The 27,604-nt window shown below is 39.2% G+C and overlaps 1 protein-coding gene across 5 annotated transcripts in view; it reads right to left on the reverse strand.

Annotated features, from left to right (window-relative positions):
- The window catches only part of SGCZ (sarcoglycan zeta), a 453,475-nt gene extending 429,347 nt beyond the window's left edge, over positions 1–24,128 (reverse strand). For 2 of the 5 annotated variants that reach the window (XR_011738777.1, XM_071807535.1), the window contains exons 1-2: positions 23,205–24,128; positions 270–320 (exon numbers count right to left, since the gene is read on the reverse strand). Coding sequence is in view for 4 of the 5 variants with exons in the window: in XM_071807535.1 (XP_071663636.1) it covers positions 270–320; positions 23,205–23,243 (90 nt within the window). In the remaining variant the exon portion in view is untranslated. Of the gene's footprint in view, positions 1–269; positions 321–20,573; positions 21,098–23,204 lie in introns of those variants that run through there. The other 3 variants (XM_071807536.1, XM_065837213.2, XM_071807537.1) reach the window with 3 other exon arrangements.
- Between the last annotated feature and the right edge of the window lie 3,476 nt (positions 24,129–27,604).

Below are 27,604 nucleotides of genomic sequence, written 5' to 3' on the forward strand. Positions count from 1 at the left end.
TGTTAGAGACATTCTTCAATCTCTCACAATTTCTGTATGTCTGAAAAGGAAGTCTAATAGTTATTACCAGTTAAAGCAGTCTCCAAAGAACGGTATCTCCATTATTGCATCATATTCTTCTTTATCTAGAGAAGAATATATATGGAACAAGACTGAGCCAATGTGCTGCTGATTACTGTCGTGGAATGAATAACCTTACGGATAAAGATGTACCAAGTTGCCATAAAAAAAATTTCTCCAGGCTCATGACTCACAGCAACAGTACTTACAGCACCAGGTCTTCTGACTTCCTCACTTGTAATTATCCACTTTTCATCCATCTGTGGGGAACAGAGGCCATGAATGAGAAACTCAGTCTTGTGGAGTGTTTTAATTCATGACTTCCATAAAAGAGGAACTGTGCTATAAAAGGTTCCTTTCCTTTTCTTTCTTTGATACCATACTCCCACTGCCTCAGGAAGCAAAACATATTTGGCTTCCTGCTAAAGACAGAAAGAGAGTGATTTAACACAGAAATCCTACTCTGCATCAGCAAATTGTGTCACACTTTTTTTTTTCTTTACTCCTCTCCACCTTTTTTTTTTCTTTTCCAGAATTGTGCTTCTAAAATTCATGTTCTATATAGGCTTACTGGACAGGTATATTTCCTCTTCCTAGGGATTTATTACAGCTGTGTGGAAGAAGTTGTACCTGGGACAAAATATGTGAAGATAAGAGCAAGAATGGGAGATGCTGACATGTGTGGGAGCCAGTCACAAGGACTTTGTTCTAGGACCTCTTCTCCTACCTGACCACATATGGACACAGAAGATTTAGAAAATAGGGAAAATGAGAGGTGGATATGCTTTAAATTACAGACATAGTACTGGGCTGCAATTCTGGTTTCAGAGATGTAGTGGTACAGCATAAGGACAGAAGAGATACAGTGAACTTGGGAGAACTGTGGAGGGTTGTTTTAGATGTCAGTGCTGGATCTGAGAGGTTGAAGAATGGAAATTCCCTTCATTTGTTTCGTTCCTCTAGAATCTTCACAATTGTAAATTATAGGCAATGTTAGACCTAAGCACCATTTGAGTACACTGCAGTAGAGTATACGAAAATGTAATTTCCCAAGGTAACCTTGCCAAAGAAACAGACTTCTTTCTAAAGTGGCAAAAAATCAAAGAAGGTTGAAAACATGTTCAAGGAAGAATAAAATCTTCAAGTAATATAATGCAAAGGAAGCTGTAAGATTAGAAAGGTTTTCTTACGTTCAGAGTTTCAATTTGTACTCCACTTCTTTTGAAGGCCATTTAGCTCCATTTTCTGCTTTCAATACATTTTGACTGGAAACATAAATCAGCTGACAGAAACAAACTCAAGTGAGCTGAGACTTGGATTTTATAGCAATATTGATAAATTCAGTGGGCATTCCAGGGAGAGAGTATTTTGAGAGATTTCTTAGATTCTTCATATATCTAAAGATATATTGTTATGCTGCAAGTAATAGATGTGGAAAGAGGAAAGGAAAAAAAAAAGGATTCTCCTCATGGAAACCACAAAAAAACAGTTTTTCTCACAGCCTTCCAAGAGTGTAACTTGCTGAAGATGGGGTAAGACTCAGAGCCATGGTAAATTTTAAGGAGAGAGATAGGGGAAGACAAAGTGTAATGCTTTCATAGATCTCTTCAGGCAGTTCCTATCATGCAGAAGGGGTTCTGTAGGAAAAACCTGTTGTGAGGTTTGATGTTGGTTTAACTGGCAAAGCATAAGCTGAATTACATAGTATGAAGGGTGAAGTTATTCAAGGAGGGTCATAATTTTTAAAAAAATATATAAAACAAAAAGCTTGTAAATATTTTGAACTAGCGGTTTTTGTTTGCTTCTTTTTTAAGATCGGTCTTTCTTTTGTGTATTTCCATACTAGAATACCCATATTTACTAACCACACAAAAGAGAAATTGAAGTATCTCACAAGATCTTTATCTATTTCTTTCTCCTACATCAGTATCAGCTGCACCAAAACCATCCTCACAGGCCTTTGTGTAACCTAGCTGTAAAAAACTCCAGGGATGAACAGTCCACAACAGCTCTCTTCAGTCCATCTCAGATCTTAGAAAATATGTCTGTTAATCCCCTCCTGCAACATTAGCTCATTCTTTTTTGTCACTGGATAAAGTAAACAGCTTATTTTCTTCCTCCTGAGGTCATGTTTTCTAGACCACTGATCGATCTCCATGCTTTTCTCTACAGTCTCTTCAGCTGTCTGGTATTTTGTTTGAAGTTCAATAACCAAACTTGGATACCAGATGTTTGGGGTTTTTTTCTTTGTTTATTTTTTTTCATCCCCCTCACAACAATATGAATTTGGCAACTGGTGTTCCCTTCAATAAAACATGCAATTTTTTTTTCTGCAACTTTTGCCTAGCTAGCCAGTTTCTCTCTTTCATTGCTCAGCTGATTATTCTTACTGAAGTGCAGTAATTTGCATTTGTCCTGCTTGAACTGCATCCTGCTTTTCAGACCAAATCACCAATTAACGAGATTGTTTTACATCTTAAACCTCTCCTCCAAAGTGCGTGCAGATATGTCCCCATCCATTTTCACTTTGTATAAAAGAATATGTCATCTCATACCATTTTGAGACGATTCTCCCTGGATTTCTTTGGTTTAGGAAGTATCATGCAAGAATTTTTCACTTTCACAACACCAATGTGGTTTCCACCACAATTCTCCATTTTGGGGGGTTTAATGTGTGTATTGTTGTAATTATTTTGCATATTTTGGCTGCCTTTTTTTGCCTGCTAGAGTAAGGAATAGCATCAAACTTTCAATCAATAACATTTAGCTATTTCAATAGAAAAATCCAAAACAGATAGAAATTCAGATTTCAATGTAGCAAATACTTATTTAAAATTTCCAGCCAGAAGAAAACTTAGTTTTCCCTAGTGTCATCTAGAACATACATCTGCATTTTCAAGTAGCAGAGTTATAGTGTAGAGAGAAAAAATATGAAAGACAAAAATTATTTAATAATAATTTAGGTGTACGTTGAAAGCAAAATAGAACAAAAGCACAACAAAACTGGGTTTTAATTGCCCTGTGTAAACATTTATATTTTGCATAATGATTAATGGATTAAGGTACTTTAGCATGAATGAAAAAAATGTTCATGGCATAGTGTTAGACAACACTAAATGGCTGAATCTGGTTTTGTCTGAAGGTAAAGGTGTATTTAGTAATGGATTTAAGATATAGATACAGAAGTTTCTTATTTAATTTTATTAGCACACAAACTATTAAAAAAAAATCTACACATACATATGTATAAGTTTTTATAACTGGCACTTCTACTTCAGTATTGCATGGACTTGTTTGTTGTTTTTTTTTTTTTTTGTAATAGAAAGGAAAAGTACACCGTGCCAACAGAAAATATGGTGAGATAGTCTTAATATTGTGCTTGAATGCAGTAACTGAGTTCCTAATGACAAAGTGATGATAAGTGAACACCCAATTAACATGCGAATTAGCAAACTCATGCTGAGAAAAAGCAAAGCACTTATAGGCCATAACCATATCCTAGGCTTCAGGCTATCTTCTCTCTGTATCTGATGACTTTTTTGTGAAACAGCACTCAGCAAACAAAAGGGCAATATAATTTCTGTGATGTGTTTGACAGAAAATTCAGAAAAGCTGTGGAATACTTTAGATATATTCTGTGATGTAAAAGAGAATTATTGAAGCATAGCAGCTCAGAAATTTAAGACAAATAAGCAACTTTTGTCAGCAGACTGGAACACTGAGCTTACCTTTGAGCTTTGTCTACATAATCCTAACATTTTATGCTGCATTTGTTGAATACAATGCCTTGCCATGAGTCAAACAATTAGTCTGGAAGAATTAGTTTGGAACTTGCATTAGTTTCAGCTAGACAGAATCAAAATTAGAACTCAGCTGCATAAACATCATTACAAATTTGGTTATATTATAAAAATAATTATTTTTATTTTTGTGGTGTAGTGCAGAAGTAACATACTCTAAAAAAACATCACTCATGACACAACAAAAACATAAAATGAACTAAGCAGAAATTTTTACAATACAAATAGTGCTATTTTCCAAAAGAAATAAATTTGATAATATATACATACCTGATGTTTTATTTTAATTCTTGTGAAGCACAGGGAATCTTAGCATTTGGAGATCTACACAGGAAAGGTGATCACTCAGGTGTCACTGTGGCATGGCCCAGTTCTGGGGTTCAGACTTCAGTTTTTCAAATTATTTGTCCTGAATCTAAATTTTTTTACCCTATATCAACTTACTAAGAAACTAAAAATGAACCCTATGTTTGTGCTACACAAACAGATTTTTTAATTCTTGATTTCATGGTTTTGAAAAGCAGAGGCAGAGAAGTTTTAGATAAAAGATGTGTAGCAAAAAAGACATGAAAATTCAAAAACATGATACGGAAAAGTTATTTTCTGGAAAATGAAAAGCAGGTCTAACAAAATTTAGAAGAAATAAACCTTTCTCCTTTATCATTTGTTGTTCATGACATATAGGCATCTTCTGAATGATGAGAAGAGTAAAAGCAGTAGTATTTGTAGGCACAGATGTAAAAGGAAAAACAGCCCAACATCTTTCTGGAAACCACCTAATACAATTGAAAGAGTGGACAAATATTTAGAAATAATATAGTAGATTTTTTCTATGCTATGTTTTCTATATCAAATAGTATTCACCAGTATATTCTGCCAGGTAGAAGAATCTGTTAATTTATGCTTTTGGGCCATCCACGGGGGCTGAACTGGGGACCTGCTGACCCCACTTGAGTCTGCTGCTACACTGAGTTTCAGAGCCAAGTCTTTGCAGCTTGAATTTGTAACAGCTTGACTCCACTCGTCATTAACAAACACAAAAACTCGTAACACACATGAAACACAAGCTTATAATTGTAGGGTTGGCATAACAAAAAATAACTACAGAACAACCACTTTTGATTTTTAATTTTTATGTAATCCAGTTTCTTTCAAATGATTGAAAATTAGGTTTTATACGTGGTATTTATTTTGGTTCTCAATCTCCTATCTATTTACCTTTATTAAGTATTATCCATATATCACAAAACAAAAAGGTCATGAAACTAATCCTCTGTGTTCCTTCGGACAAGAAATATAACCTATATTTATCTAAAGTCTAACAATAATTGCATAGCAAGGTATAGTAAGTTCTTATTTTTCGAACGAAAAAATTGTTGTGCTTTTTAATGTAAAGTTAGTCATTTGTTTGTGAAAACAGATAGGGAACCTCTTCACTTGTGCCCCTGATAATGCTGTTTTTCTTCAGATTAGTTCAATGGTCCAGAAAATAAATGAATGATAAAATCACTACTGTGCATGATATTTTTAATTAGGGAATATATTACAACTCCTAAATAATATTTTCAGGCAGCAAATATAGTGCTCTGAATTTCTGCCTAAAATACTACTACCATTTGAAATTACTTTTTGTTAGATTCTAGAAGGATAGGGAGGTTGATTTTCCAAATGAAAGATGCTATGTCTTTTTGACAAAGTCCTACAAATCTGTTTTTTAGATCTTCGTGCAACTGAATTCTTTTGAAAAAGTCAACAATAAGTTGGGCTTCACAAAAAAATGCAATCAAGCCATGGTTGCAATTTGTATACTATACACATGCATCTGTGAAAGGTGCTATAGCACATACATCCAGCTGATTTTGGGATGGCTACATTACTCTGAGAAATGCAATATATCTCTTCCACAAAACCTTGGCCAAAATAAAAAGTGAGAAAATTAATTACTCTGCAAGTACCTATGAAAAAATCTGCAGCCTATTTGAAAATGTGCTTATGGCACTTGCAAACATTGCTTCATTTTGTTTATGTTTCAGTCAGAGGCTTTGAGCTCACTCCATTTTTCCACATATTTAATGTCTTGAGGAACAATTGGATTATTCTCAATGTCACAGGTTTATTTCACCCATTTACCTTATTTGCTCCTATTAAGCTGGTAACATAAATTAGATTAAAGCATAATTTATTACTGCCTTAGGCAAATCATCTTGAAAGGCATTCAGTTTCAACCTGTAAACATCAAGGGAATGACAATTCATCTCTTTCCTCGTAAATTTACTCCAGCAGCTGATCATGCTTCCTCTAACAAATTCGTGTGCCTGCTGGGGATACATTTATGTTCATGCCCTGAGCACATATTATTATGCCCTTCTCCACTATGAATGAAGTCCTTTAATATGCCAAAGTTACTCTGCATTCTATCAAGTCAAGTCTCCTTTGTTTGTTTGTTAAATTAAACAGGCAAAGTTCATTCAGCCTTTCACTGGCAGTTACTTTTCAACATGTTCCTGTTTCAAGGTACTTGAGCTAGTACAGGCATTAGAAGCAATGTTGTTTGATTATTTAGGACCAAAAAAGCAGCCACAGCAGATCAGACAAATAATGGATCATCGTAGAAGGATGCTTGGGGACATCATATAAATACACGACAAGTATTTAGGGATATTTTCTTCATTTTCCATTCCTGGAGAAGTAGCAGTGATTATATATGTCCGCTCTTTCATTCAGTTACTGTTAATGAGAGGATTTTTATAAAGGTTTTAAGAACCTTTACTGAAGGACCTCATCAAAAGTATTTCAAATGGGCACATTAGAGATCTTTGAGAGAAGCCTGTGGTTGCCTTACCCAACACTGTGCCTCATCAGATCAACTGACTCTGAAAGGCAACCTTCCCTGTATTGTGACTTTCCTCTGAAGCACCCCATCTTCCAGCATCCTTCTGCAGATGTGGGTCTTGGAACAGCACATGGTGTCACTTCCACCCTACACTGATATGAAATCATCTAATGTATGTGTGGAGCTGATTGTGCTAGGGAAGCCTTTCAAGTACAGTTAATTTATCTTGAAATATATAGAAGGTGAAAACTCTGTCATAAATTACAATGGAATAAAAGATGAATTTGCACATGATTCGAAATACTAGTGCAGGCTACTAATGATACTGCTGTCATCCAACAGTATGGCTATTACAGAGCTGTTCAAAAACTTTCATACAATATTCCAGCACAATTATTTGGACAAGGATGCATTATAATGCATAAATGCTCTTTTTACATGTGAATAAAGACTTAGAGCTGGCAAAATTGTTTGGTTCCAATGTGGCTGAAATATAATTATTTCACTTGCAGAAAGATTCCTATTGTGTTTCCCATAACTATGTGATACATTTTCAATGCTCTATGTGGCATCTGCATGCAGATCACTCCTAAACAGTAATTGTTGGTGTAACTCTCACACATAGCCTGTATATGTATCACAAGCATGGTTGGATTCACTTGCTGAAGCAGAGCATTTTTTTTTCCTTGCTGGAAACTGCGGGGAAAAGAAGACATAAAATCTCTGTTCAATGTAGTACAAACTGCAAGTGGCTCAGTACAAAGAAAGAAAGAAATAATATTTTTGATGACATGGCTGCAAAAGCTGTAACATTGTCCCTTATTTTTACCACTAGCCTACATTTTCTTCCATCAACTGTAAGTACTGATGAGCTGTAAAATATACGCTTGTGCTTGGTTTTTTGAGTTGAAGCTGTGCTGAAGCCTAATTTTCTAAGTTAAAGCTAGTAGCAGGGGAGAATACATGCTCCATATACGCCAATTCCCCATCACCTTGTTAAAGAAGACTCAGCCACCTCAAAGCAGGAAAGGTAACAACAGGGACTGACTTCCTTTACAGTTATCATAAATGGAAAATAATACAGCCTGAGACCTCTCTGTTTTTAACAGAGCTGATTTTATAGCATATAAGGGAAGGGTCTCTGTGTCAGAGCCAGATGAAAAGACACGGGTGCTGCACGGTGCTGGGAGATGGCTGTGGAAGAGCCAGTGCCCTCCAGCACCTCCCTGGAGCCTGGGTCTGTCTGTCCCCGGCACTGCTGCGAGCCAGAGCTGGGTGGGAAACAAAGCCCCTGCCTCTTCAGTAAACATTGGCCAAGGAAAGATTCAATCAAAAGATCCTCTCAGTGATTAATTGCTATGGCAGTTACCAAAACCTAAGGTGTCCTTGCTCATTATTGTCGAGACCTTCAAATTTTGACACCTATTGTCTTTGTTGTTACGCTCTCAGCTACAAGATGCTCACTATCATACACACACACACACACACACACACACACATACACGCTACCCTGGTTCTGTGTGTTGACTGAACTTCTGCTGCCATTAACGACGGTTTGTAGTAAAGAAAGCCATTAGACAGCAACAAGGCCGGTTAGCACAAATCTCGAACCTCTCACGGGTCATGACATAGGAAAATTTTTCCCATCTGCATCTGTGAATATTTGTTCTGTTGCAATCATGCCACAATACACGGCTCATATTTTCAAGTCTTGAAAATGAATATTAATCTAAAAATCTCAGAAACATTTTCATCATTTTACTGAAATTAATGAGGTTGTTCTGATAAGGGCTTACAAAATCAGATGCAAACTAACACAGACTAATTCTACAGTAATATAGTTTTATAGCACTGTTGTCAGAAAGAAGTTTAAAAACTAAAATAAGAAAAAAAAAAGAAAAATTGTACAGGCCTATAAAAGCTTACACACATACAGCTCTATATGTACATATCTACACTTCCTGATACACATACTACTTAGAAAAAGGTTGAGGAATTAGAGGTGAGCATAATTCAAAGCTAAAGATGGCTTTGGTTCAGTTAATATAGTATGCTATACAGCAAACTGGCCAGCAAAAATCTTTTTCTTAGGGATGGTTTTCAGAAAGCTATTGTAAGGCCACAAAGCTAACCCAAAAGAGGTAAGGTAAAGAGGCAAGGGAAAATAAAAATAAACAGAATCAGTGGCCTTCTACTATAATTATTATGTTCAGTTCTCTTTAGCCATATCAGCTGTAAGCTATTGAAGGATTTTTCCGCTTATGTATTTGTAAAACAGCACATGATCTTCCCTTTAAATTGTGCAGATGAAGTAAATCTCTCATGCAGATCTTGCCTTTTTTAGAGATGACGGGAAACAAAAGTCTTTCCCAGAAAAATGTAACATAACATATTAGCTTTAATATCAATTTCTCTGCAAAAGAAGCCCACGTGGAAGGATCTAGGCAGAAACCAGGCAAAGTAGTCACTGATTTATAGGAGTCTCTCTTTACCTTAACCTTGTTCATAGTGGAGAAATGACCCACCTCATGGTCACTTCAGATGGGTCTGCTTCCTCCATACTACTTGCAGGCATACATATATCCCACAGACGGAAAAACTGGAGGAAGCCCCAGAACCGATACCTTGTGGATGTGGTATTTTGCCACCAATTATTTTTCTTCAAAGATATTTTGCTGCGATACTAATTATTTGGCCTGACAAGTGATAGTCTTTCAAAGTGACTATTCAGAAGAGCTTCAAGAGCAATGCCCTTGATAAAACTATAACTTTCCTGAATTCATTATGTTCTAAATCACACCTAAAATCAGGTTTGCTGTACTGCCCTCCAGGAGTCAATGGGTTATTATATTTTTTTCCATAAATCTTATTCTTCCTTGTAACTGAAAAGCTCCAGAGCTATTTTCTTTCTAAGGCTGATGGTCAAAGCAGATGTCTAGGAAATAACATTTTTCTTAATTTATCCTATGACCATCAACAGAAATAACTTCTCTACTAGCCTATGTGGATATTTACTCACATAATGAATGTAATCATATCATATTCATAGCAAAAACTGTAACAAAGAGCATCATGTGAAAGTGGGTTCCTCCCTGCACCATTGACACTGGGTTCCATAAAACACAAAAATACATTTGGAGCTGATAATAGGCATTTTAATTTAAAAAAAAAAAAAATCCAGATTTATTCCTTCACATAGCCTTGCCAAAATTGTTGGCACTTAGTCAGAAACATCCATTTAGTCATGATCCAGCCTAGTGCTCCCAAGAGCACTGAGATGGCTTTGCTGACATCTCTGTATTTTGCTTTCCCCTGTGCCCTTAGCCACTTTAAATGTTACAGGCTATCAGTTCTGATACTGCAAAATGGGAAAATGGGTCCACTTTCTAACCTCTCAGGCCATAGTCAATGTACATTGGCTGAGATGACGTTTCCATTTTCAACTCATCAACACCCACCCACCACTGGACAAATAGCCTGGTGAGAAAGATGTTTTAACACTAGCATGAGAAGCACAGAATTTTAAGCACAAGGCTATTTCTCTGTGCCCTGCCCTTCCCCTGGAAACTCTCCTTCTGTACCCAGTGATCAGCAACAAACAGACCCATATCCTACAAAGAAATGCATATGCCTATGTTCTTGACTAAGTGAACAAAAGAATTCAAGATCTCACAGGTTAGAAAGAACAAACAAGGAGTTAATATATGCAAACTGCATCTCTCAATGCATATTTTTAGGTGTATACTGATTGACTTGTCTCAGTGTTTAAAATTAAGAAGCCTTTAGGCAGTCAGGTCTCTTTCAAGAGCTACTGATGATGATATTATTAACCTTTGGTATTGAAATTCTGTTAGTAGCACCTGATTTATTCCAGTAAACAGCATTGCCATCTCATTCTTAGCCCCACCCTGTGAGAATTTACAGCTTTGGAGTTTTCATTTGTTTGTTATTTTTCAGAAGTTACCAATAAAAGCAAACTACCCATCAACCTGATCTTAATACAGACTGCATATGAGGAATGCATTACAATTTTACCTGTCTTTTAAAAGGCATAGGTTTTAAAGGGTATTTTTATTTAAAAAAAAAAAAAATATATATATAAAAATTTAGCTCTAGATTCAAATAGACTAAATTGAGCAGACAGGTAATTCCTCCTCCTGTCTCCTCATCCCCTTAAAGGTTCAGGGAAGGTATTATTTTCATAAAAAAACAGGGATTATGTCTGTCATTAAACTTGCTTGTGATATGACTCGTACTGATATAAAGATTAGTTTTATTGAAGTGAAGTAACTATCACAAAGATATTCATATTTATCTCAGTTCAACTTTTGGATATAGGCATCTATCAGCTCCCTGTCAGATGAACAGCTGAATCCCATGTATTCTGGCTGAGGCAGTTCAGAAAGTCAATAAGCAGGATTTCTTTGCTACATAGCAATATAGCATTTCCTTCCCTTCATTTAAATCACATTTTCATAACTACTTCTGAGCGGGTGTTTAGGACACAAACCTTATTGATACTAAAATAAGGAGATGCCTAGGTCTTGAAAGGTGTGGTCTTTTTCACTTGCAGATGGCAAGGCATTGTAGGAGAACACGTATGACTTTTTATAAGTTTCCAACAGCAGTAGACGTTATTCCTGCTGACAGCAGAAGTAATAGCTGTGTGCAGAATAAAATTGTTTGTTTTAAAAGTTTAGCTCTGTTTTCTTGGTTCATGTTTTGTGCTCTAAGGTTACATTTAGATTTGTTTCACATAAATTATTTCACAAAGAAAAATCTATGTTACAAGGATAAAAATACATATGAGTTAACACCGAATCATTGCAAGGTAAGAGAAATGAGGCTTTTATCGAAAGTGGAAATAGGTATTTAACATCCTCATGTAGAAACTACTATTTTCATTGCGAAACTCACAATTTTTTCTTTTTGTTTACAAGATCAAATCAGGCCATTTTAGACGTCTTTATTTAAACCAGACATCTAATGATAATTAAAAAAAAAAAAAAAAGAAACAAAACCATCATCATAACCTCCCGCAGCAAGCAGGCAATTTGTGTAAAATATGTACCAACCATCTGCCCTTATGCCATTATTCTTCAGTCAAATTCTGGAATAATGTGAATAGTGGCAACTCGTGGCATACGCACAATCTGAAAAATATTGTATGCAGAAGGGGCACTTAACACGGTGGTTCTGTTTTGTGAGTAGTGATCCAATTTAAGATGTTCCAGCTATGAGCTGCCTGCTGCCAGCCCTCCAACAGAGCTTCCTACCTCTGCACTACAGCTGCATTTTACTTTGGATCTTGGTTTAAAATTGTTCATGCCCCTTAAAATTTAACTTTATGGCACTTTATCATTGCTAGGAAAGTTAAGCATACCCAATCTCTGCAACTTGGTGGCAGGTCAGATAAAGGTGAGAGAAAAGCACAGACCTGTATTGAACTGCCTTGGGTAAGACAGTGGGAGGCACCTTCATTTGGCTCACATTGTGCTACCAGCTTCTCCCAGCAGACCTGCATCTTGTCGTCTTCTCTTCCCTTCCTCTTCATGTTACTGGTTTTATCAGGGGAGAATCATGTGAAGGTGCAGGAAGCATGTATGTATCAATGCTATAGAGTATTTTGGCATTATGATGAATTATTTTAAAATCCATACTTTAAAATGTAAATAAGTCCTTTTATGCACAAAGATGTGATTATAGTAATGGAAATTGCAATTTAAGTAGACTTCTATTTTAAAGAAAAATCACAGCGTCATCATAAGACAAAGATAAGTCTATTTATTGTATTAGTTTTAAGAGTAGACTTAAGCTATCTTCTCCACAGATGGAAACAACATTGATACCCATAATTGGTAGTCTGTGCTAGTGCCATTAACTCTTTATTAAAGGGTGAGGTAGCAAAAAAGTTATTTGGCGTTATGAGATTAAAGAAAACTATATTGGTTCAACAGAAGAGGACAAGTTTTCCCTAAAATAATGTCCAGTGAAAGCTAAGTGAAATGGGTCTGAATCATAGATTTAGGGGAAAATTGCAGTGCCCAGCAGCATCAGTTTGGATCCTATACTTAGATCAGAAAACTATAAAATGTATCATATGCCAGTTCAGTGGTAATATTCCATTGGGACAGACAACTTATCCTGACAACAGCTCCTTTCATAGGTTCTCAGATTTTCCTGCTTCCACCACCTCCTATGCAAGACCATGTCCACAGGCACACACTTCCCACAAAGTTTCTGAGTAGTCATTTGAGTTTTCTGTCACCTAGAGAAATAAATGTCACCCCTATTTTTCACATGCATTTAAATGTTGCACATGCCACACACACACTGTTTACTGAATGGCAATATTAGCACAAAACATGTGGTTATCCTGTTTTTTAAAGATTACGAACCCTAGTGCTAAATCTGTGAATAATTAAGATATGTCAGCAAGGCATCAGCAAGAACAACAGTGCAGACAACCATACAGCCATTTGGATTCAGTTGGCCACCAGCTCAGCACGTGATCACTGTGCTGTCATTTGTTATTGCACAGCTCAGCCTTTCCTCCCGACTTGAAATCTTTACATTCCACTTGGCCATTCTAAAACTGCATTGGCAAGCTCTGTATGTCTGTTGCAAAATAATAGCATTGTAGTTTGATGCAGCTGCATATGCCCAAAACTGAAAGGAGTTTTACTCAATATAATCTATAATTCTTGACATATCAGGTGCTAGGCTTCAGTGCAGCTCTCCTAGGTGCTCCCTCTTTGCCCTGCTCATCATGCAGCAGTTTGCTGCCTACTAGATATATTCATTCATTGATCAAGGCTTACAAAAGTCCAAGTTCAATAGGACAGACAGCACATTGGCAAAGGATGCCTTCTGTTTTGTGCCTGTCAGCAGTATGATGGAAATTTTATCATGAGACACAGAGACACTACTCACATACCCATAATTTTATTAAGCAATAGCGCAAGTGGTCTCGGTAGGCTGGGTAGATGACATATTTACATGAACAATGAATATTATCTACCTCATCTAAATTAATACTGAACAAAATAGGGAGCTTAACTAGGTAGAGGTCTCTTCTGGGAAAACAGATCATTTTCGAATCATATACTCACTTGCACCTCATAATGAGTTGGGGAAGAAATGAAGGAAGGTATGAGATCAGTTCTAAAAATAGCATCTCACTCCCCTGAAAATAAGATATACTTACAGAAATGAGAATGTCAATGCCAGTATTTAGAAAAGAGCACACACCAGCTAACTTGTTGTTAGTCTCTGAAGAGTGATATTCTTTGCAACTTTTTCAGGAAAATTTAATAAAACACTGATGAAATAGAATAATAATTTTCCCTTCATGAAGATTAAGTGGAAACATGAGTCTACACAATAGACAGCTTTTGCATTCATCTCATGTCTGTTCAACTGCAGAATACATTGGAAAATGGCATGTAGAATACTTCTAAACTGAAGTATATCTGAAATGGTAGATGTCAACTTGAGTCCTACAGGAAGTGACAGTCAATACCAGCTTGTTGCTAGCTATTTTTGCAGCAACCTATGAAGTCTGACACAGCTAGGCAGTCTTGTGTTAGGACTGAAACCTATGGTTTCAGAAGAAATACAAGAGAAAATAATTACTACCAATATTCACATAACAGATACTGTATCTGAAGCCATAATTATGCACAAGCCTGCGTGCTTATACTTGTCTGAATCTCCAAAGGAAACTGAGTTTCTGACAAAGAGTATAAGTTTACAACTAAAGGTAGATGCCTTAGGTACCTCACAAACTGGAGTAACTCAGCTGAGTGATTTCTAGAGAGTATTTGCCATCTGTTGGTGATGACTCAAGCAAAACAAAGCACAGATGGATCTTAGTCCCAATTTTTGTCTTTTTCTTTTTTGCCTGAACTCTTCCAAACATCAGAGAGGATTAGGATTTTGTGTCATTTTGAAGGAATGTGTTTTTATAATGAGTGGCTCCTAGTTTGTACTTGTTCACAGCTAGTTTTCAAACTAATGAAAGTAATAGATGATGCCATGAGCTTCAGCTTTAAGGCTAAGTAGTCTTCTCAGAAAAACTTCCAGTCTCTTTGCAAAGCATTATGAAATGCTCTCTGAGGTTTATTGGGGCATAGATCATCCAACTTCATATATATATTACCTAGTGAATGGAATTTACAACAGCCAGCCTGCCCAGCAGGAAGACCCCAAAAAAAAAAAAAAAAAACTGAAATCTTACTTACCTTTACTTACCTCCTGAAGCCTTACAACCTTGCCATGAGTTTCTCTACTGGACTGAGATTCACATTCTTAGATGTACTACTGGACTATGATCACCAAGCAGTCATCTTGAGTACAGAAAATTGGCTCAATCTTCTCTTCAAAATAGAAACAACCTCTCCAAGTTGCGCTACAATCACATTTTATTGTTAAAAATATACGTAGTTTAAGCTAATAGTAAAAAATCCCTTTAAAGGGAAGGCCCAGACATTTTTACTTTGTTTGGTGACTTATCAAGTGAAAGCCATTGGGGCTACTAGTGTGTGCTGAACTCATGCTCACAAAGAATTCATCATTTTAGCACCGTTGGATTGCAGTCCTCAGGAGACTTTTACATATCTGGTAGATGAATATCAATGGCCCTGAGCAGGATAAATCCTAAGATACTCCTCTCAGTTCAGATGGGAAACACGCACACAAAGGCATTAGTCATTAGCGTGATGTGCCTAAGCAGCAGCACTAGGGAAAACTGAGGCATCTGCAGATGCTCAGTGCCTGGTGGGTGAAGACTATTGCACTGTAGGCACTCTCCTCATAGCAGATTCTAAAGGATTTAGTAAATGTTCCTGGAAAACACAGGACTTTGAGTTCTCATAATGAGCCCATTAATGGCTTGACTACTTCCAAAGCTTCTTACAGTCAAACCATGTTTAGGCCCAAGCCAGAAGCACAATCAGGAAAGACAGAGAGTGGAGAGGAGGCCACCCAGACCTGACCCCCTCCCAGCACACAGCACACAGGCTGGATGAGTGATGGCTAACCACCTTTTTGAGTTCAGATTCAACACTCTTTCCAATATAAGGCTTTAAACTGAACACAAGTTGAAACCCAAATTCTGAGGCTTGATTCAACTGACTTTCTTCCTCTTTAATATAGCTAACTCCTGAAATTTCAGATCGCCTTTCAACTTTTGTCATCTCTGTTGATCCATGTACAGAAACATACAAGCTGATAAAGAAGCAAAGGTTCTATTAATTTGTTTACATTTAGTTTTGATTGTTTTATATATGTCGGCAATTCATTAAATACAACTCTAAGCTGAGCAAACATGAAAACTTCCTCTAACACAGTTAATTTACTTGTTTTCAACTAGTTAAAGGGCAGAGCTGTTTATAGAGTGCTTTGTGCATATGGACTACCTTTAACTAGAAATAATACGATTTAGTATTACTGAATGACTTCACTTGGAAATAATGCTACCTGTAATTTCAGTGGTTTATGATATTTTTTCTCAGCTATGGGTCCCAATACACCAAAATATATGAACTACCAATTTACCAATCAGATAATTTTTCTATTTTAAGCTAAATCGATTTGCCATAAAGGTTTTCCTGAATTAAAATCTATGCTGATTTTGAAGAGCTGTTGTGCTATGTACCAACTGAACCAAAGGCACTGCATTACTTGTGTTCAAGATGAAGTTAGCAAGTTTTCCCCCTTTCTTGAATCCAACTAAAAATAGCTTATGAACAATTTTGAGTAGGAAACCTATATAACTGAGAAATACAAGTATCATCAACACTGATCTTGAAGAGAGAAAACAGCAAAATTACCTGTGTGTATCTGGTTCAACAACCTACACTTTGTACCCTGATAGAGATTAGGAGGCCTAAAATACTGTGCAGAATCTATAATGCTGTAACCACACGTTTTCATACTCAAGCTAATGGTACAAAGAACAATGCATATGGAAAGCAAATTCAAATTAATTGTATTTTCAGTTTATGTGCTTTCATTAAATGTACACAATTACCTTTTTACAACTATCACAGAATACCCGGTTACAAACCAGAAAGGAAGTGATTTTTCAGTAGTGGCAGCCTCCGCTTACTAACATAATTTGCCTGCTAAAGAGTTGTAGGAGCAGGAAGGTGGAATCTATAAATTTCGGACCATGGTGCTCAGATGAACTGAAGAGGACTGATAAAACACAGAAATATGGCTAAAGGCCAGATTTTTATGCCTGAGGCATGCTACTGCTTGTGGCACTGTCTTTTAGACTTATCACTGGTGTACTGCTGGTGTAACTGCACTGATTCAACAACGTACTGCTAATTTAAAATTGCAGCTCTGTCCTCACATAGTACTTTTCAAGCAGAGCAAATACACAGGAGTTATATCACACAATCCTCTCTACTGTATTATCTGGAGGTACAAGAAGGGCGGTACAGACAGAAAACTTTTTTTGTTGTTGAAGTTGTTGAACACCACCAGCTTGCTTTGACTCACTCAGTACCCCTATAAATCTGGCCTTCTGTGATGAGCTCCGGTAATACTGATAACTGAGAGTAAAGCCTTACACTGCTGTGGCTTAGCCAACAAACGTTCCTTCCTGTGACAAGGAACAAAACCCAGTGCCCATGAAAAGCAACCTCACAACATATTTCTTCTCAAAGGATTTTGTTGTGGAACCGAGAGTTAACATGTAATATCTTAGAATTAGCAAAGAATCTGATGGCTTAGTAGATAAATGTCAATCTTCATTCTTGGACTGTTAAGTAATTCTAGCTTTACAATGGCATTATATTTGGCCACAGTCAAATGTACAACAGGACATTAAGTACATTTCTGTAAGTTCTTTAAATGTACTGAGTATTTCAAAATAAATACAATGGCATAAATTCTAAGCTATGTTCTCCAGGTTTCTTTCAAATGAAGAGAGAAGAAAATGAGAGTGACTGCCCTATGGAGAAGCCCCTGGAACTTCCACATCAACGCAAGAAAAAAGTCTACTCATAACTCAGTGGGTTTTGTTTTGTTTTGTTTTGTTTTTGTTGTTTGTTTGTTTTTCTTTCACATTTGAATTCTTATCTTTGTCCTTTGGAATGATGGATCCTTAGAGGATGTATAAACAACTATGCTGGACATAGATTTACAAAGTTTACATAAAATAGCACAAAGCAAAATGGTTTCACAGAAGTCTCTTGTGACACTTCTGTCATAATACCTCACAAGCAGCTTTGCTCATGGCCTAACTGGAACCTGGGAAGGCAATATCCATCTCCTAAAGGTTAAGGGACATCCTCAGTATGACTGGGGATTCCCAAATATGTCTTCACATTAGACTGATTTCTCTTTGAAAGGTTATAGCATAAGTTATACATGATTTCCATGTCTTACATTCAGAACTATAGTACCTTAGCATCACACACAAACATCTTCCATTTCAGGAAAAAAAAAGAAATGTGTTGCCAACCTTTAGGTAAATCTCTTACATCTATTTTTTTTTTTTTAATATAGAATATAGTGGCAGAGGAAAACACAACAATATTTATCCCAAAAGCCATGGAGAACAGGAAGATAAAGTGCTTTTTTTCCCTTTAACCATGACTTCAGATTTTGATGTATTTTCCATTTAAAGAGTGTTGAGCTTAGCAAAGCTGTAATGTACACTGTCAAAAAGCTTGGCCACAGGTTAGTGCTGTTTCTTGGTAGTCATAGTACAGGAGTGATTTCTAAAATGTACACTGAGAGCACTGCTGTTGTCTTGACCTTTTTTCTGTCTGCTGAACAAGTATATCTTATGCATAGAATTCTCTCTGGCCTCCTGGACTATGTCTGGTCCTTATACATATTGGGAAATAGGAAATCCCACAATAGGAACACAAAGAAAAGGAATTTGCATGTATATTTCTTTAAAACCACTTCAGCCTGACCCTTCACGAAAAATGGTTTAAAGGCTGCATTCTCTGACTGTGAATGCAAAGCTTAATTGTCTTTATTGAGTATTGCTGATTGGACCCTACTAAACCATGACAGTTTCTTGGAGGAACATAGCTAGAGAAGGGTAGAAGAGAGCAGGTTTTGCATTAAGAAGACAAATCCCACAGTATCCACACTAAGATGTCAATGTCCCAAACGGAGACACAAATAAATGAAATAGACTTTCGTAAGAATATGTGGAGTATTATAGAGTACTATACTTTTCATTATGGAATGACTAACTTAAAACAGAAATATAACCACCCACTAGTGTCTTCAAAAGTCCTCCCACACCACATCAAGCACATGAGTTTCTCCGGCTCCTTCTTTTAAAACAAAACCAAAACAAAACAAAAAATTACAGAATTCCTCTGGGTACTAGTTCTCCTGTTAAATGTTTATAAATAGTGAAGTGATTCACATGTTTAAGACCACAAACTTATTGAATCAACCTCTTGTTTAATCTCTTGTGGTTTGTTTGAATTCCTTTATCAAATATTTCATAAATTACATAAATCGCATTGGAAGACTATTCTCGCAAAAACTCATCTGTGAACAATTTCATGCAGATATTAAGTATGTAGTTTTATATCACCAGGAAATGTAAAACTGTAAACAGACTATAAATATGTTCTCATGAACTGAATAAAGAAATTCAGCTAATGTTTACAAGCTGATTCAGAAATGCTGTAGTGTTTAACATTTTTTACATATTAAAAGTAATAATTCCAAGACACTTAAACACACTATTAAAAATAACATTGTGGGATTGTAATGAAAAATTCTCACTGAACCAGCATCTTCAAGTAATAAGAAATGGTTCACATGATTATCATGCTAATAATCTCACTTTTATCGTGCATTCAACTACAAACAAACTTCCCTCAAGAAAAGTATCAAGAGTGTTTTATAGACCACAAGAAATATTATCTCCCACTATCTAAGACCACACACAAATAGTGGTTACTAAACAAACGTAAGAGAAATGGTCACCATCTATGTTAAAAGAATTGTATGCCAAATGACTGAAAAAATGTGAAGGACAAAATCTGTAATGGCCTATCCACTGTCAGTGGAAATCACAAGTCAACAGCAGTTCAGCAAAAACAAAGGCCTCTCTCCACTCTTCTTTGCAAACCAAACTCGGACAATTTCAAGCAATTAAATACAAATGCATCAATGTAAGTTTTGTATACATTAAATGCAAAGTTTGTAAGCATCATTAATCATATTTTATACACATACACAAATTACAAAGCCCAATAATATACATAAAACAGCCATGCAGTTTCACGTATGTTCAGAATGTAGGTATAGACAATCACGTATACTTCAGGTCATAGAAAGCGCTTCACAACACTAAACCAAAAACTACAGTGCAACCACTATAGAATTATTTAGTCTGCGTTTTCAGTATTACTCCTTTAAAACAAAAGCTCCATAGGCTTTTGAGTTAAAAAGTCAGAGGCAAGTTCATATATGCATCTGAGACAGAAGATGAGACAGATCAAAGGAAAATCAGAACAGCTCAAGAGAGTAGTCTCTCTTTTCAGTACTGATCTGTTTCATCAGGAATTCGTGCATGGACTAGTAAGGGAAAGCACACCTATGCACATCAGCAGGTATAGCACACAAGATACTTGATCAGTTTTTCACCAAATGACCTTTCAAAACATATATTCATTACACATCATTATATATATAATTCAGAATTCATAACATTCATTGCAATAAATAACACACATTGCAAATGTATATTTAATGCCTGATCTGAGATGTATAAAAACTTTATACATCACATAGTATATATTTTCAATATCGTTATTACATATTATCATTAGAGCCAGTACATTTGTTTTGTAGTATTAGAAGTTTTCACTATTCTTTGTGATACTTACTGGTACACATTTGTCACAGTGGAGGAAGCCCAGTATCATGGAAGTATCCAGCCTGTTTCTTAAATTCTTGGCAAGTTCTGCTGTAACACCCTGCTGCAATATTTGGCATCCTTCATGAACCCTCCACGCAGCAGGGATGCAGGAGAGACATCCCGACTCCGTCCCTTTAGTCTGGCAAGGGACTGCGTTGCCCCAAGGGAGAAGGAATGGAGCACTTAAGTGACTTTAGCTCTCCTGAGACTGGCCAGAAATTGATGAAAGCTTTTCACAACTCAGAGCAGCGTTGGAGATGCTCTTCACTGTGCCCAGCTACAGCATGGTCACCAGCCGGGAGCGGCCTTAGTCCCCCAAGAGTTTTGCTCCCCTTACATTCCTGCTGATGGGGAAGTGGCCGGACGCTTCGCGCTGCGGGCAAACGCAGAGTTGCCGGAGCGAGGTGCACGGCTGCAGTCCATCGCCGCTTGGCACAGGGGGTCCCGTCAGGGCGGGAAATTCCTGCCGGCGCCAGCGGGCGCGAGGCTAGGAGGCGAGGAAGTGCGAGGCCAACGGCCGAGCCCCTGCCGCCCCCTGCCGGTGACGGGCGGAGCGGCCCGCCAGCAGCCAGCGGCCCGCCCGCCCGCCCCGCGCGACACCCCGCGAGGTCTGAGGTCACACCCCCAGGGCCCCCGCGCCAACAAAACACCCTGGAGAGCCAGGAAAAGCGCTGTGCCAAATTGGCTCGTCCCAGAGAACTGCCCCGGCCCCAACAGCACCTACAACAATGCCTCCTTTAGAAGCTCCTCTCGTTCTTATGAGGGAAAAAAAAAAACAATGGAAGTGCTGATGCTTAGGAGCGGTGCCACTTCTCAGCTGCTCTGCTTTGCTCAAGGTCGGTCAGCCTGTACACTCTGCAACATTAGTCTTAATTGCAGCACGGATGGCTATGAGATTAATAGAAGTCCCTTCCTCTACACCAGCCCTGTGTTGGATGCCCCACTCACAGTGGGACATGTTTCTCAAGCTTAAAGGACAATTCCTGCAAAGTGCTGTCCTTTTTTAGTATAAACATGTTTTCTTCAAAGACTCTTTTAAAATAATCCCTTGAAATATAACTTTTTTTTTTTTCCCACCCCTTAATTGGAAGACTCAGCTCCTGTCTTTCCCACACCAGCTGTCTCCTGTAAATCTTGGAAGGGCTGAGGAAAGAGGCAGAGGACTCTCCGGCTCAGGCAGGCAGCATTTGTGCCGTGGCGGTACTTGAAGCACTATGAAGATCAGTGATTCTCAAGCAATTGTTTTATTACCTTCTCTGTCCTGTGCTTCCATCACATCAAATACCCAAGCAGTGCTACTGTTCCGGTGTGCCTTTCCCTAAAAGATTTAGAGCAGTTGCGAGCAAGACTTGGGGCGGGGCGGGGGGGGAAGGCGTGAATCAATCTATTAATTGATGTCTTACAGACAAGTACTTTGAGATCTGGCTTGTGAGAGAAGAAAAGGAGCCCACGGCAGCACTTCAGCGCTCACCCTAGTTCACCTCCCCAGCGGAGAGCCCTCCTCAGCCACGGGGAAGCCGGTGCCCTGAGTGGGTGTCCCGAGGGTGGCCGTGCGTGCGGCGGGGGAGGAAGACTATCTTCTCCTTCCCCTCCCATCACTTGCTTAGCCGTACAGCGATACCTCCGCCACTTTCGTGGCGAGGTGTGTGTCCCCCCGCCCCTCGCGCTCCTGTTCGGACGTCGCTCCCCTCCCGCCCAGCGGCCCCGCCGCCGTCGCCCCCTGCGTCCGCCCTTCGCCCCACCCTCTTTACACCCGTATAGACGGATAGAGAGATTTATGTTACTGCTATTATTATTTTAGCCCAATTTCGCTCAGGGCTGGGGGGGGTCTAACAGCAGGTGTGGGCAGGCTCTCCATCCCCGCAAAGGAGCATGCTCAGCGCTCTCAGGCATGCTCCTTCAGCAGGGAGGGAGCCAGAGCTGGGCCGGGGGGAGGTGGTGGTAATCTTCACACTTGCACAGTCCTAATGCAAAGTTTTATTGTTCAGGCGGCCCCGGAGCCGGGGGCTGACCCAGCGCCCCCTGCCTCGAGCTCCGCCGCCGCTTCCTCGGCTCGGGGAGGGGACCTGGGCACCGCGCCGGGGGCGGGAGGATGAGGAGGGGTTCCCCCTTGCTCCCGGCGGCGAGGGGAGGAGGAGGAAGACGAGATGCCCAGGCGGGGAAGGCTTCAGAGGCAACTTCTGTCGGGAAACCCGCAGGTCCGCTGCCACCTCCTCCCAGGGCGAGATTACTGCTGCGCCCGGCGCTGCCCCCAGCGCTGATGCAATGCCTAGAGCACACGGGCAGCACCATCCCCATCATCACCACCATCATGACCATCATCATCACCAGCATTATTATTATTAATACTCTTACGACGACGCTCGCGGCCGCACTCGGCTCTGGTGGCTGCCCTCCAGCGCATCCCCTCACCGCAGGCAGCCTGCGCCCCGCTCCGCGCCCCCCGCCCGGGGCTGCGGGAGCCGCGCATCGCACCGCCCCGCGGCGCGGGAGCCCCGCGGAACGCCCCGCGCAGCGCCCGCCCCCGCGGCCGGGCAGCGGAGAGGGCAGGACGGGATCCAACCCAAATCACAATGACGGCACCCGGCGTGTCGCCTACCTTGAGCTCCTCCGTGTCCAGGTTTGCTGATCTGTCCATAGAACGAAACTGAGCGGAGCGGATGGGAAACTAGGGAAGTTCTGCCAAAAAAAAAAAAAAAAAAAAAAAAAAAAGGAGGGGGGAATCTAGTCTGTCAGTTTCCAGCCCAAACTCAGCCTTGTCCTCCAAACCCTGGCAGCTCCCCTCAGTCTCATTCTCCGCGATCACGCCTCCACCGGTTAAAATAAATAAATAAATAAACAAACAAATAAATATTTCACTTAAAAAAAAATAACTCCCTCAAGGATTAAAGCGACAGGTGATCCTTCCCTGGTGAACGAGATTCACGTCCTCTGGCAATGAAAGGAGACAGCACATATACAAAAAATCCACTCAGTTTAAAGATTATTTTTTCTTCTGCAATAAGCTCAGAAACCGGCGAATCGCTGCATCCCGAGAAAAAATCCTGCTTCCCTGGACAGCATCATGCAGCAAATTTCAAGCAAATGTGTTCAAACTGAAGAGAATAGTACATGATAAAAGCCTTTCACCGTCATGCCTACTCTGGTAGCTAATTTAGCACCCTGTGAACGCAAGATATTAGCGATGAACAATTTCGCTGACAAGATAACAAAATCCCCCAAGTCCTGCATAGTCTCGAAAATTGTGTTGCAGCTAAAGGTATTCTCTCAATAATGATAATAATAAAAGAAAAAAAAAAGTCTGTAGGGGATGGTCTTCTTTGAAGGTTATGCTAAAAGAGTTGGGAGGAAAACAGGAGGTGGATCTCTTGCAGAAGAGAGAAGGGAGAGAGGGCGAGATTTCCCCCTGCGTTCCTGTTTTACTGTCCTTCACCGCCAGGTGACTGGCTTCCCTCCTCTCGCCTCACGGCCCGTGCGGGGGGGATTTCTCAAGCTCCCAAAAAGCAACATTTCCTTCCCGAGCAGAGCAGCCTCTGGGTCTTAACGCCGGCGGCCGCGGCGCCGGCAGCACCGCCCCGCCGCGGCCCGGGGGCGGGCACGGCCCCCGCCCGCCAACCCCCGTTCCCCTACCCCCACGCCTCCTCGGGCCCCGGCCCCGCCACCCTCGCCAAATGGCTCCTTTCGCTAGACCCACGTGTCTTGGATAACAGCCACACTCACCCATGTGAGAAACTGTTACTGCCTCACATACCGCTTCCTATTAAAAAAAAAAAAAAAAAATATATATATATATTGATATCTGCAAGTGAGTCTAAATTAATGAGGTGATGAGAAACTTATCAGTCTTAGGCTTGAGGTGTGTGATTTTCGTTCAGCCATTGAGTGTACCATCAATGTGCTGCACCTTTGGTGGTGCAGAATTTCTGATGGCACACGGATAAAGTTGGAGTCTCTCTCAGGGTCTTACTTTCCTAATCTCTTTTTTCCAAAGGTTTCGCTGTCTTGTGGCTCTCATATCACTTCAGGGAGAATTACAATTAGATCTAAAAATTCAAATTCCTCCCCACCAAGACCCTGATCTTAGCATGGCCCTCTATTGTAAATCTGTCACTTGCAGTTTTGGGGAACAAGGCTGTGATTTTTGGTTTCGTGCTCTCAGTCTTTCAAAGGCCTTATTTATTAACTCCATGAATAACACATTCAAAACTATCACTTTCTAGTACTACCACCTCCTTTTTACACCACTTTAAATAGAAGTAAATGTCCTGATAATTTGACATAAGTAGACAGATCTAATAGCTCAAAGTGCATGCTCTCTTTCCAGTTCAATATAGATTTATTTGCAGCTTCCAACACTTCAGGGATAACATAATCTTAAGACCTGGTTGATGGCAAGTGATGGCCATTTCTGAAGGCTGAATACAGCCTTCATCTTCTGGAAAACTCTACAGATGCGAGGCAGGCACAGGCAAATGACATTTCTCCTCAGCTCAAGTTGTACATGACTTCCAGGTTCATTGTGAATGCACTGTAAATATTATTAATCTAGAACTGCAATTTGTAAATATTCAAAACTTGGTCTGGTGTTTCTGTTTGAACCAACAGACTCTAGTATGTGACACCAATCACTAGACCTAGTATGAGAGAACCGTGGTGCCCTGGATGGTGCCACTGGATAACCTCAAGACACTGGAGCCCCTCCATACAACCACACCTGTTTGCATGGCTCTTAGTAGACCAACAAGCAGCTGCACAAAATTCAGCTTTGTAAAAACAGAGGGCTGCAACACTGCGACCTTCCGCTGTCTTGTTGCTGCCACACTACCAACTTGCTTGAATGGGGCACTCCTCAGTTTGCTTTCATATTGGCACAAAATGTGTGACAATGTGATACATTTGAGAATCCTCTGCTGAATTTGGTTGATATTGGTCAAGAGTTCAGGGAAGAGACAAGGAAAATCGACAAGCCAATCATATAAACCCAATTTCCTTAGAAAACAAGGGAAAACAAATTGATTTTTGCAGAAGCTTGACTAATATTTTAAAATATGTTTCAGTCTTCATAGGTAATATATCCTCACAAGTGTCTTTAAAAGTGTTTTTTATTGCTAATGCAGGCACTCTAAAGTTGATTAATACCAAATTTCTAGTTGCTTCAAATATCTTGATTTTTTATCTTGTGAATAATCTGTAAGCCATCTGGTTTCTCGGTGCAGGGCCCTCATTCAGAAGATAGGGATGACATTTTCATCCTAATTATTCATGTATGGCCCTGTGTCTTAGTTGTTGCATACAGTGTGGAATTATAATTTTCTTTAAAGAGGGCTTTCCATTTCATTCAGCACTGTTAACAACTGTATTCTGCATAAGTGTCAACACAAAATTTTACTATAAGGTTAAATATTATCATTACCATTAATACAGAGGAAAACTGAAGCCAAACCAAGAGGCTAGATCCAAAGAGGAACCAGCTAATCTTTAAGCAGATCACAGTCGGAGCTCTGAAAATGAGCCCAGAGCCTGGTGCTTGCAAATGAGCATCTGGAAATGAAAAACACGAAGCAAGCAGCAGTTTGCAGAGTCACCAAGCAGTGACTTTGACCTTTGGTCCTTTGTTCAGCAGGTCAACATGTGACAGACCAATGGAAGAGTTATTTTGTGTAAATCCAACTGCCTTAGCTACTGTATCACCTTTATTCATGTGTGCATATCTGTTTCATTCATCTGCTAAGCCTTCCAGCTTTTTTTTTTTCCCCAGCCAACAAGCCACTATACAAAAGTCCTAGACATAGGTCTTTCCTGTGCCTCAATCTTCTTATGTCAGGCATTCCTGGTAAGTATAAATAAGGATATAAATAAGGATATAATTAAAGATTGTATTGTCAGGATATAATTGAAGACTGTATGAGAAAGAGAATCCTGGAAGAATAAGCATCTTTAAAAATTGAGTATTTAACTCTGAAGTAGTTGACTTGGGTTAAAGTCAAGTTAGGTTATTTTTAATATTTAGTCTTCTAGGTTGTTTCATGGTGGGTTTTTTTTTTTTCCTTTTCTTTTTTTTTTTTTTTTCCTTTTATTAAGGCTAAGCAGACTTGCTTTCTGGAGATCCTTGTTGTAAGTTTTTCTAGCAGAGTTGACTCTGAAGTACAAGAGCAGGATAGAGAACATACGCAGGACTTTGCAACGGTCACCCAGGTCAAAGCACAATTTTACTCAATCTGGAAGTTGCCTCCTGGACTTAAGAAAATTAAATTCTGCAGTCATTTAAGACTGCATGCAAACAACAGGGGAGCAGATTTTCCTAAATAAAGTCTGCAAAACATTTTTATAAACATAAGGTATTAGCAAGCTACTGCAGGGATCGCAGCCAAGTCCCCCTGTGATATATCCAAATAGTGAGCAAGTGCGGTTGAAACCTGTGCTGGGAGCACTGAGAAGTTACAGCTTTTCAGTAACAAATCACGTTTTTTAAACAGGCAGAGCAGTTTCAGTGCTAGATATGGAGAGATGGGCGTGTGTCCCAAATAACATGGCACAGAGTGGTTTGTCTTCCTGTCAGCACATTGATCTCATCTTTTGAAGAGACTTTTTCTCGGATTGAGGAGTTTCAAAGGCAGGATTGCCTAGAAGGCTGTCTTGGATGAGCTTGTATTCTCTAGGCACACATAATTTACTGGGTTGCTTTAGGCTTTTAGTATAGCCTATGCAAGAAGATGAAGACTTTCAAAGAGTGTTTTATTTCATAAAGGTCTGAAACATCTCTGAAAGTGACTATTTCTTTCTGATGGTACGGGGAATCCTGAAGTTAGAAAGCTGAATTTAGGACCACATGCTCAGAAACTTACTAAAGATATGATTCAACTCAAGCCAGGGTTACATATATGCATCTGAAAAAAGTTGTCAATCGTAATGGAACCATGAAAAATTATGGAAACACACAGTAAAGCCACAGATGTTGTGCTTTCTTGTTTCTCATCCTTTTAAAATACAAAGGACAGT

Source organism: Patagioenas fasciata, chromosome 4 (assembly GCF_037038585.1).
Source record: "Patagioenas fasciata isolate bPatFas1 chromosome 4, bPatFas1.hap1, whole genome shotgun sequence".
NCBI lineage: Eukaryota > Metazoa > Chordata > Aves > Columbiformes > Columbidae > Patagioenas > Patagioenas fasciata.